Raw genomic sequence first — 12,711 nt, 5'->3', positions numbered from 1 at the left:
ACACACACACACACACACACACACACACACACAGACACACACACTCATACTCACAAATTTGCATATGAGACACAAAATGTGATATTTATTCTACTTCTGAATTTTTTTCCTCCACTTCCATGTAAATTCCTACAAAAGCCAAGATTTCATTCTTATGGTAGAATAAAATTGCATCGTGTTTTCATTATCTGTTCTTCCATTAATGGGCTTCTAGGATGCTTCCTACCATTTGCTTTTAGAATTGTCACACAATTGCTACTTGCATTGGGTCAAGGGCTTTGGGTTACTGGGAGACATGGGGGATAAGGATGAATGCTCTGTTTCAGCCAGGACTGGGGGTTCCTCTTCACCCGGGAGTAACAAATTCCACACACTGCACTTAAATCACTTTTGCTAAACTTCATATTTCACCTAAATATATGTCTGTTACTTAAAAGAAGGCAACTGTTCTGGGTGGTGCTAACAGCCAAACACATTCCCTTCCACAGAGCAGATTATGGTTGTTTTGGTAAACAGTACTAATGCATGGGTGATGCTGGTGTTAAGAGAAAATAAATAAGAACGGGATTGGGGAGGGTGACTGGAGGCTGTGGAGGTGAAAAATGTATCTCTGGAACTGGAAAGATGATGTATATATAAGCACAGCACAGTAAAGCACCCAGATGGTGAACAGATTTAGGAGCAGCTAACTCATAACATTGGTTATAAACATGCCTTTCTTTTAGGTCAGCAGTAGATTGCTCTAGTTATCCAACATCTATAATTAATATGTCAAATTAGATTGATGTTAGCAATAAATACATAGATTTAGAAGTCATTGTAGAAGAATCTACAGAAAGTTAAAAATCCTTTCTAGAAGGGAGTAGTGGGTGAGAAACAGAAAGTATGATTCTATTTCANCAAATGAACTAGTTGTCCGTGTCTCAGGAGACGACATATTTCTCAGGTCTGTTGATTGAAATAACTTGATATAAAATGTATAAGNTAGTTTAAAAATCAATACAAGANATAAACATAAAATATAAATTGATGAAATGGCATAGGTTGGATATTTGAAAAATTCACAAGCAAGGATTATTATCTGAAGATGGGAATTGAAGCATATCCCAGAAAGACTCCTTTTGGGCTGTTGGATAACTGTAATAGTTTTGTGGGGATTTTAATGAGATTTATCATCTTGAATGCATAAGTAGTGGTTGTCTCTAAAATTGATGAGTCTAGTTACAGGACAAAATGAAGTAAACTCTCCAGAGACCACTTCTTTCTGTTCTCCATGAAAGCAAGCTTTCACAAATGTATTTAATTAATATTACTGTGTTTGTGTATTTCACAATAAGCAGTAAGTATGTGGCTAAGAAGTTTGAGTTTACAGGCATGCTTGTTGGGAACTTGTTACATGCTTTAAATTCTTTGTATACTTCATACCTAATGCTCATAAACTCTAAAGAGGTGTTCTTGTTATTACCCTCATTTTATAGATAAGAAAAATGAAGACCTGCAAAGGTGAATTTAGAGCTTTTAGTCCACACTTTAAAGAGATTAAGGCAGGGAAGGACTCACACTTTCAAAGTTTCTCTGTATGAATATCAACACACACACACACACACACACACACACAATATTTAATGCATTAATCTTCCTGTGAAGGAAATTGTTAGCATGCTTGGGAACATTGGTGCTAGGGAGGAAACCAAATAGATAAATATTAAGAGAACTTATTATAAGCATTTCTCCACTGTATTAAATTGGTGTTTCCTTACTTCAGTAATATAGGAAATTCTGTATGTTAGCATATATATATATATATATANATATATATATATATATATATGGGTATGTATGTACTAAGGGCAGCACTCTATCTCTGTGTACATTCTAATGACAATTGTTATCACAGAACTTCGTAGCCAGTGGGCAAAAGTGATAAAGAAAGCATTTGTACACGGCTTTGGGCCAAAACCTAAGAATCAATTTTAAATATATTTTAAATATAGCTAAAATGCCAACACTGGATGAGTCAAATTATCTAAAAGTTACTTGCCCTGCAATGGACACAGGCTAGGGCCAATCATTTTGTTTCCTTGATCTGAGGAAGAGAGGGTGGGATGGCTTGGCTTGAATGGGGAATGGTAATAGATTCCTGTAATTTCTCTAATTCTAGGTTGTAGCTGAGGAAGACCAGGCAGGGTTGGCCTTGTTGAACTTTAACCCTTGCAGGTTAAAGAAAAACTGCATGAAGAATCCCTGCTACAAAAGTGAGCCTGCCCAGTTTTTCCTGTAGACAGGGACGTTCTGAGCTTGCTTTTAACAATCTTGCCTTGTTATGAAACTATACCTCTTTTCCCNACAGAGGATCTATCAATCAAGGTAGATTGTAGGCATACCGAATGAGCTCTCTTCATGCAGGTGGGAACAGAGTGCACTGTTTGGAAGTATGCGCCTTCCCTTTAAGCTCAGTGGATCTGCAGCCCCAAGGTGATGTCACAGTGCCAATTTTTCCCCATGCTGAGAGGTAGCTACCATCCTCACCTTTATTTTATAGGTTAGAGACAGAGACAGAGAGGTTCCATGCCTGGATTTTATGATCTAATATCCAACACGCAATGGTTATTCAGTCAAAGATGGCTACGATTAGAGGTCATTGTCATTTTGCCAGGGTGGTTTCTAGTGTTGTCTGGGAGGCAAGTTCTGCACTGCACTTGCAAGGCTATGACTCCAGCTGTGGTTTAGTGTAAGTTCATGAGAAGGCAGATGCCCAACCCTAAACCAGGAATGGCATTAGCATCCCAGACTTAATTATATGGTGCCACTTCCACAGAGCTGGGCACTTGGGCTTTGGTGTTTATGTGATGCTTTACTGGCCCCTGTGTGGCAAAGCCTGGGNCCTTTCATCTCTCCTGTTTCCTGCCTACCCGCCGAGGGTCCTTGGAAACTTTCCACTGGGTTCCCTCACTCTGGTGATGGTGTACATCATAGGAGGGAAGAGTTGGACTCTCATCAAGAAGCAATTCTTCTCCTTACATCTAAACCTCCCAAACAACATGGGAGGAATCCATTTCCTTTAAAAATTAAAAAGAAACACTCAATTTATTTCAAATAAATTTCACTCTATTTAATTAAAAGTGCCACATTAAGTATATTTTTTACTATTAATGTTTTAAAAANAGAAATTAAGTTTCTTTAAGATGAGANCTTTGCACCATTGCTAGGATCACTTAAGAGCTTGTCTCAGAGGTAGCGATCTTTAGGTCTCTACGGCAGGTCTCTACGGCATGACCGTTGCTGTTTGAGTCAGGTTTATCAAAGAGAAACCGATACATTGCTACGAAGTGTGAAGTGTTACCTGACAGAAAACATTTTCCTTACCTCTTACTGTGGTAGTTTGTAATTGAGTGAAAAAAAATCCTATAGTGATTAAAAAGAAAAACGAATCCAAGCACTTTNCAAATAGTTTAAGAGAAGAAATCGAGAAAGGGCAGACCTTGTAAAATAGGTTAACAAATCATATTCCAGCAAGAATGTGGGCTTCATGTGAGGTCACATTTGCATTCTCTCCCACAGCCTTCCACACTTTTGTCTTTTTATCAAAGTTGCAACTTACTCACATGCTGTTGCTCTATGGAAAGAGTCAGATAGGAATGTTGGCAAACATGGCTTGCCCTGTAGGTAAGCAGGCCCTGCTAGCTGTGTGTAGGAGATGGGCAACTGTGCATTCAGAAGCTGAGATGGACCTGATGACTTCTTTAACACTATCACCAACCAGGAAAGGAGAGCAGAGCCCATGATAAGATCATATAGCACAGTTGAAGCCAATCGACATCTTCTGTCTGTATATGACTCTTTTACCATCCTGGCCTTTAACCATTCTTTTAGACTTGAATCCATCTGGCTGAGCTAACTTCCCAAACATCTTCACTTCTATGTCCTTCAGTATTCTCCTTTTGATGTTCTTAGGAAGGCTTTCAGGGGTTTCTGCCCTGGTTACAGGTTTTCAGCCGAGAACACCGGCCTTACCATGTAATGGAACCCCTGGTACTTCCTTTCTCTAAATCTGTCCTGGTCCTAGCCATACTCCTCCCCTTCCTGGAGAGTGGCCAGATCTGGTACTGAGTCACCTGGGCCCTTTGGAAGCTGGGCTCTAGGAAAGTTGGCCTCTGAGTGCCTCATTCTGGATACTGTGTTGATAGCTCACTTTTTCTTTAGCATCTTTGTCTTGCTGTCTGGAGCCTTGCCCTAGTCCATCTGAGGATCCACCATTATACCTCTTTCTTCCCAGCCGACTCGGCATCAGAGATCATGTAAGTTATGACATTCACGGGAAGTTAGCTGATGCCGCTGGAAAGCACTGAAGAAGAGCTGGCTACAAACCAAATATGCTACCAATTTGGGGATAACTTGAGAGTAAGAAAAGAAATCATAGAAAATAAATTATGTTTGATTATTTGAAGGAAAATTGGACACCTCTTATGCCCTCCACAGAATACCTTGATAGTGTATTTGATAGTTCTGTGGGAATTCTCTTCCTCTAAGCTCTGCCTTCTAGGCCTCATTTTTCCATGCAGGGATCCAACCTACTGAATTTTATTTTCCAGAAACCTGAACACAGCACTGTGTTACTAACGATTCACGGGGGCTCCAACTCTTGAGAGTTTAATGCAGTATGTGTGACCATCCATAGNAACCCTCCAGGAGCCACCACTGTGAAAGAAATTGCAGACCACATTTATGTGGCTAGGAAATAATTCAACAAGCATTTCAAAGTGCTCACTGTTCACCTTTAGTCAAAGCACTTTTGTGTGCTCAGTAATACCCATAGTAGTCCACAAGCTCTTCTACCCTGAAATTTGGTTTAATACACAGCTACTTGGCCTACTTTACACATAAGCCTACTTATACTAAATATGTGAGGCCTGCTTCTGCTTTTTCTTTGCCAAATGGGTAGAAAATTCTTGCAAATGCTTAACAAAAGCATTTGTATTTATAGTTATAGTCACTTAAGTTTTCATGAATAATTTATTCATCCTTGTTATAATGGACATGTCATACAAAGGTACTGAAATCATAGTCCCTGTTAATAAGCATCTTCTTGGAAACCCTGTGTAGTTAGAGGGATCTTTTCCTATTGGGCATGAGTTTGTCCTAGAGAACGAGTGGGAACTGGAGAGAATCATTATGATGTACGTGTGTGAGAAATGAAATGTTTGCTTAATCCATTACCTTAAAATGAGGACNTGGGTCACAGAAACATTTAAATAAAGACAAAAACACTTTATAATAGATTTATCCATTTTCCAAACTGGCACCAGCTTTTACCAAATTGTCTGTTACCCCTACGATCTAGATGTGTAGTGTCCAGCTGCAGGCGCTGCTTATTAGATGGGTTCTGACTGGAACCTTGGCTTCCTTTTCTGTGAGAAAGTATATAGCTTCTATCTACAGCATCCCCTTTGAAAAACATATGGCTCTCTCACCAAATGTGTGTTAAGCCTTTTTTCCCCTATTTTAAGACCCAGTGCCAGGAGTAAAAAGCAAAGCAAATCTGCTTTCTTGTTAGTTTTGCTGCTTTTTCTTTTAACAACCTTAACTAGAATGTAGCTATCTTGAGGACAAGAGTTGTATCTTATTTTTTTAAGGCTCATAGTGTAACACACTGTACTTTAATACTGTTGAATGGATAAAGTCACAGGTGAATAAATCTACTTGTAGGACAGCTTGGAAAGAGAAAACATTCTAAGCCTATTGGAAAAATCAGCTCAGTGTGCGGTAGGTCATATTGCTTCACCTGAGACGGAAGGTCACTTGGAACTTGGACACTGGGGACAGATGGGGTTCAAATCTACCACTGTACTCTCAAGGAAGTCAGCTTTATTAGAAGTTTAGCAGGCCAGTCATGCTTCTCAAGGATTGTGTTAGTAGGGTCACGNACCTGATCTGAAGCCACGTCAGCATGGGGGTCGTTCCTCCTCCAAACACCCAGACAGTGAAGAACACAAGGAGCAGTGTGGTGGTGAACATCATCTGTTTGGGCTGAGATTCCGTGTTGCGGATGGCCAGGGCGAAGGCAATGGCACCTCGCAAACCTTCCAGAGAAACCCAGAGCGGGGACTGAATATCGAGACGAACTCATTCTCTTCTACTATATTTATCTTTACAACCTGCTAATATAACTTCTTTATTAGCTAATATTTTTATTCAGAGATGATTGTAGATTCACATGGAATTCTGACAAATAATATGCAGAAATACTTTTCCTTAGTCTCTGCCAATGATAACATCTTGCAACGAAACAGCATGACATCTTAGCCAGAATATTGATTCCTATCTGCATAGCTAAGACATAGAACATACCCTCCAATCAAACAGGAGTCTCACTAGCTGCTCTTTTTTAATCTCACTGGATAGCTACACACACACACACACACACACACACACACACACACACACACCCCTTAACTNATAGTCACCAGTAGTCTGTTCTCCATTTCCACAACTTTGTCATTTACAGTTGTTTTAATGTCCNCATGTNATGAAGCAATGGACCCTGTGGAACAATTTGTCACTGTGTCTATCCAGCACAAATTTCCAGATATTAAGTTTGTTGACTGGATCAGTGGTCTTTCATCTCCATCCTTGAGCCTTAATCCATGGTATGGCTATCCCATGGCTTGGTTGCTTAGTTGAAGGACACCTACAGTTTCCCAGTTACTAGAGATTAAATCAAGGCTGTTTAAATTGGCATATAGGTTTTTGTGTGAACATATTTTTCTTTCTCTGAGGTAATGCTCCCAAATATGATCAGAGTGGTATAGTATCTGCATGTTTCATTTTTAAAGAAATTACCATTTTTACATTCCAACTAGCAACATAAAAATCATCTAAATTTCCCACATCCTTGACATATTTGGTGGTGTTACTTTTTTTAGTTCAAACCATTGTGATAGGTATGGAATGGTAATTTGCTACAGTTTGAATTTTCTTTTCCTAATGGCTAAAAGCACTGAATACTTTTAATTTGTTACACTGTTATCTGCACACTTTGCTACATGAAACAGCTCTTGTATTTTTCCTCCTTTTTAATTGTACTGTTGGAATTTCCAATTGCCGTGTGCTGAGCTCTTTATACATGGCCCATAGCAGGCCTTTATCAGATGCAGTGTTTTAAAAATATTGCCTTCTAACTTGCAGCTTCTTTGTCTCATCTTTGAGGTTTTGGAGAACAATCTTTTTAGGTTTGATGAAATTAAACTTGTCAGTTTTCAAGTGAATTGTGTTTTTGGAGTCAACTCTAAGGACTCTTTGCATAAACCCAGCTCCCAAAGATTATCATCTATAACTTTNACATTGAAGTCCACAAGCATCTCTTAAGGCAGTTTTCATATCAAGCGAGAGGCTTGGGTTGTGATTATCTTTTGCACTGGTGACATCTACTTTTCCCATCAACTGCTTTTCCTATTTTGTTTTTAACCTCTGTCCAGAATCAGCTCCCTGCATTGTGTGCGTCTGTTTCTGAGTTCTCCATTTATTGCATTTATCCNTGTCAATTCATGTAGCACACTGGCCTGATTGTTGCAAGTTCAGAGTGGGCCTTTATATTAGGTATAGCAATTTTTTTCAAACTTACTTTTTGTTTTCAAAACCAGAGCTTTCCATTTTTCTTGTTTTTTTGTTTTTCATAAAACTTTAGATTTACATTGTATTTATCTACCAAAAAAATTCCTTCCTGGAACACTTTCTTTTCTAAATCAAATGTGTCTGATAACAAAGAAAATCAGGACCATAGAAATTTAATAACTAATTAACCGTTATAATTAAAACATTCTAGGCTGATTGCATACTCTCACAAACATTTTGAAGGAAACTAACCTATTGGAACCCACTTTTTAAAAATTGTTTTACCTTTTGTTTTATGGTAAAATATGATAAATGTCCATTGCATATTTATGAATCTGTACTAAACACAAGAGGTGTTACAAAATGAAAGGCCAGGACTTCAAATAAGTTGATGATATTAATAAAAACAGAGACCCAGAGTTTGATGGGGAGGAGGAGGGGTTCTCAGGTGACTGGAGATTTGCTGAGCCCTGTGGTTCTTATCAGACCNTGGAGGAGGAAGAGAATGGTTGATGATGGCGGCAAGCCTAANTCAGAGGCAGTGACTCTGCTGTTTATATAAGAAGGTTGAAGTCAGATGCATCTCATTTCAGTGGTCCAGTTTTATCTCTTCCGTAGTCCTGGGGATCTACTCTGTCACTTTGCCAGGGGAGATGTGACCAAATGCCTTTTTTTCCCCCAGATAGAGCATCGACAGCAGACCAGAGAGATAATCCCATCAAGACCAGCTTGATGAACCAACCAGTTTAACTGGAATTCTATCCAGAAACATGAGTGAGCCCTCAACAGCTACATTACTGAAAAGGAGGTACAGACATGGAGTTCCCCCCTCAACCAACCTTCTATCCCCTGTGTTATGTTCTTTAGCACTCCAGAGATGCTCAGTGGAGGTAGGACTCTCGTGCAGCTGCATGNGTGCAGGAGTAAATAGCCAGCATCTTAGGCGAGGGTCTGATGACTCTCCAGGCTTTTCTCTGTCTGTGAGATAGTGTTAATGAGCCTGGAAGTAGTCACAGGTGCTGTGGTATCAAGACTGCAGTGGCCCTGGTTGTGCCAGAGGAGGGACAGACAACATTTTATAACAGGTTTAGGATTCCAAATCATTATCATACATTTCAGATGATTTTTTTAAAAGAAGCAGATACAGGTAGGATGAGGAACATTATAGCTATCCTANGCCCCAGAACTTAGATTATAATGCTTCTTTGTTCTGTCCATGTTGAGAATGTACAAGAGACAAGTGGTGTGACAGGGGAGACAGGGGAGACAGAGGATTAAGCCAGGGAGATTGAACACATTTTGCCTGAAACAAAAAAAAAGCCTTAGAAAGAGAAGAATATGCACTCTGATTATAAAATACCTCCAAGGAACAGTGTAATGGAAGAAGGAAATTATTCTGAAACTCCGTGTAGACAAGGAAATGGCCCGAGGAGAAGGGAGATAACATTTGAAGTAGACATTAATAAAAATGATCCTTTCTATCGGAGGTTCTGAGTGCTAGGATGGCTGTGCTCCNCAAGGCGCCCCCACCACAGGTGTTCTTGCTCACACACTCAGCTGGGGACAAGGTGGGACAGTTTGAATAATGTTCTCTCCAGGATACACAAACAGTGTCATTAGTGAATGGGAAGGCAAGGGAACAGACTCCCATTATCTGAGGACAGGATTTATAGGTCAAGGTTGTTTATTCGAAGTGCAAACCTGGAGAGAGAGTGTGACCCTTTCATTTCCCCGCCCACCCCAAGCTTGCTATAGATGTCANTCAAGCAGCATGGTCCGTTATGAGGTAGAAGTTTGAAATGCTGAACATCGATTACTATTTGCTAGGTTTCTTGAGTTTTCATAAAAAAAATAGTAGAAAATAGAATACAAATTAAAGCATTCTGTATCTGGCTTACTGCAAGGTCACCCATATTAGATACCAAGGTCAAAGTAGTAAACAATCAGTAACCCTCCTAAAGATGTTTAATAATGTACTATTAGTATGCCAAACTGGCATAGCTATCCTCCTAAGCAAATTGCAAGTAAGTAGCCCTTAATTTAAATATGAGTCAAAATAGTGGCAGGTTGGATGGTGTGTACTGGTAACCCTGGAATTCTGGAGGCTACAGCAGGAGGGCATCAAACATGAAGCCAGTATGGGTTGCCACAGTAAGACCCTATCTCAAGAAACAAAATAAAATGAAACAAAACCCCTCCAGATCCCCAGTACTTTCAAACACACATATATGAAAACATATCTGGTAGTCTGACTTCATGTCAGTCTATATGAAACTTTAATAGATGAAGTCATATTAAAACCTATACCCACAGGCAAGGCAATGTACGGGTGTCTTGGGGGTGGGGAACCAGAAAAGCATAGCAATGACCACATGGTAGGTTGGGAAATATCTATTATGTCAAAATTTAAGACGTTGGAAAGGGATGGCTAAGAATGAATGGGCATCCAGGGAAGTTCAGAGGTGAGGGTGTTTGGAGGAGAGACATTCCACGTGGCACTTACCACAGGTAAGTGAGATGGTTTGGCAACACTGAGAGCAAGTTGTTGCGGGTGCTGAGCTTGTGGAGTGGACAAAGAGAAGCTGACTCAGAACCCCAGAGAGGATGAAGTGCTGTCCTGATCTGCTTGTCCCTTGTGACTCTGCAAGTTCTTCCTCACACAACCAGAGCCTGAGCACATGCCTAGTCAATGGCCACTCATTGCTTTGATTAATGCACATATATCGATTGCCTCCTATATGGAGTTCTGGGCCTGCTGATTCTATCTTCTTAACACCATGGATTTATGCCATGGAGGATTTTAGAATAGAAAAAAATCATTCNGGCTACTGGCAAAATACTAAGACGTTAAAAAAAAATTGATATCGATCTTTGGATTTTCATTGTAGCAAAACATTACTTCCAAAATATATATACAGTTTTGCTTCCACAAAGGGAAACTTAGAGCACATCAAAACTTGAATTTGATTTTATTTTCTGGGTACTTGGACCCCTTGGTTTACTTTTCTTCTCCTTTTTGTTTCAGTCAAGTTGTCAAAGTAATTCTGGACTTCTGGGAACTTGTTGACTCTATAATTTTGCTTTGAAAAGATTGACTTTGTAGGGATTTTGACACATGTTACATGTCCAACTGCAAAGTTATCATCATCTTGGGGAATAAAGGAAATACCTACAATTAAATGTGGTTTCATTTAAAATTGGCCTCTAAGGGCTTCTTATGTTAATTATATTGATGTTCTGCTCATAACAATAGAACACTATTGAGCCAAAGAAAGATTTCCAGCAAGGACCCCTGCTGCAGAAAATGTGCAGTTTCCTGTTTATCTTTAAAGAGCAAGAGTGAAGCATTTAATCAATTACACATTTGCAAAGGTGCTGCAAATGGNTCCAGGTCAGATATATATAGCTACATTTAAACCACAGGAATATAAATATCTCTTTAGGCACTCTTATTTAAGGTGCAAAGCTGTAATGCAAAACTGTAAATATTTCCTGAGCACCCATTATATGCCTAGCTTTAGCCAAAACACACAGTGAGAGTGCAGATAGGAAGGTTCATCCTCTCTAAGGCACTTAGTTCTACAAACATGACTGTCTTACAGTATGCAGAGAGAGGGAGGAGGGAAAATAACACTAAGGATGTTATGGGAATAATCATTTTATAAGCTTGCTCACACACACACACACACACACACACACACACACACATAGATCTGCACACACACATACACACACATGCACATAAAATGAAATAAAAGATTGTAAGAGCCTAGGGTCCCAGATGACTGTTGTGAGAGCCTGTCTTTAGCATATGGTAGGGGTGCTGTGCCTATGAACTCTGAAATGATATGGCTGACTACAAAGATCTCTCCAAGTAACCACCACACACATACAAGGGCGTGGATATACATACATACATACATACATACATACATACATACATTTAAATTAATTGTTTTATTTACATTTACTTCTAAAATTAATTGTTGTATTTACTTTTACTCTCTATGTAGGGATATTTTGCCCATATGTATGTCTGCATTCACATGCATGCCTGGCACCTGTAGAGNACAGGAAAGAGCACCAGTTATTCGGATATCCTGGAACTGGATTTACAGACAGTTGTGAGCCCCCGTGTGGGTGCTGGGAATTAGGAATTGGAAATAGGTCCTCTGGAAGAGCCACTAGTATTAATAACCAGAGACATCTCTCCAGTCCCTGCATGCATATGGTTTTAATGGAGTCACCCTACGTGATGAGATAATATTGCCCCAAGGAGCCATGGTCTATCTAACAAAAAACTCAGTACTGAGCAAGGAATATTTACCTTCAAGTTGTTGTCTAGAGGGGTTCAAGAGACTCCTCCAAGCAATAGAGACTATCAAAATTGTTCTCAATTACTTTTTAGAATATGAAGATAGTACCCAAGTCCTGGGGACACCACCCAGAAAATTAGAGGGATTTTATGCTGGATACTGTAAATCTAGTCACAAACCTATGTCATAGGCCCTAGAGGAGAACCAATTACTATCAGATTACTAAAGTAACAGAGTTGTTTTCTAAATGCTTCAAAATACTCATCCTTATACCCGTAGATAGGCACAGCTCTTGCATCTCCTTGAGGAAACTTCTTTTTGGACCAGAGACTACTCAGATAACTATGCAACTGGTCAAACTGTAGGTTGACTGTGGCATGCTAGACCCAAGTGGTGTATAAATAACTTCACCTCTACACTTAAGTCTCAGGGAACATCTCAGAGGAAGGGACAGAAAGATTCTAAGAGCCTAGAGATCTTGGCCCAGATGATGGCCACGAGATCCTTCAGCATATGATAGGGGTGTTGCCATGAACTCTCAGCAATAAGCCTCTCTCATCAAGTTATCATGCCAACCAACATGAATGGAGGAAAATTCCAAAAGGCCNCATTCCTAGATGGTGAGCTATAGGCACTCAGTGGCTGATGAAGAAATAAGGAACAGGGATGAGACCCCAATCCTAAGGGGTCAGGCCTAAGCATATGCAAACAGAGGCAATACTAATTGGACCCAGTAGTTGTGTGTGTGTTTGTGTGTGTGTGTGTGTGTGTGTGTGTGTGTGTG

The 12,711-nt window shown here is 39.8% G+C and overlaps 1 protein-coding gene across 1 annotated transcript in view; it reads right to left on the bottom strand.

Moving 5' to 3' along the window:
• LOC110302412 (sodium/hydrogen exchanger 9) overlaps nucleotides 1–12,711 on the bottom strand; it is a 208,703-nt gene that overhangs the window by 167,084 nt on the left and 28,908 nt on the right. Inside the window, exon 3 of the mRNA XM_029481981.1 lies at nucleotides 5,927–6,080. Coding sequence (XP_029337841.1) covers nucleotides 5,927–6,080 — 154 coding nt within the window. The remainder of the gene's footprint in view (nucleotides 1–5,926; nucleotides 6,081–12,711) is intronic.

Source organism: Mus caroli, chromosome 9, assembly GCF_900094665.2.
Source record: "Mus caroli chromosome 9, CAROLI_EIJ_v1.1, whole genome shotgun sequence".
In the NCBI taxonomy this organism is placed as follows: domain Eukaryota; kingdom Metazoa; phylum Chordata; class Mammalia; order Rodentia; family Muridae; genus Mus; species Mus caroli.
The sequence above is the reverse complement of the archived record's forward strand: the minus strand, read 5'-3'. Positions and strand labels throughout refer to the sequence as shown.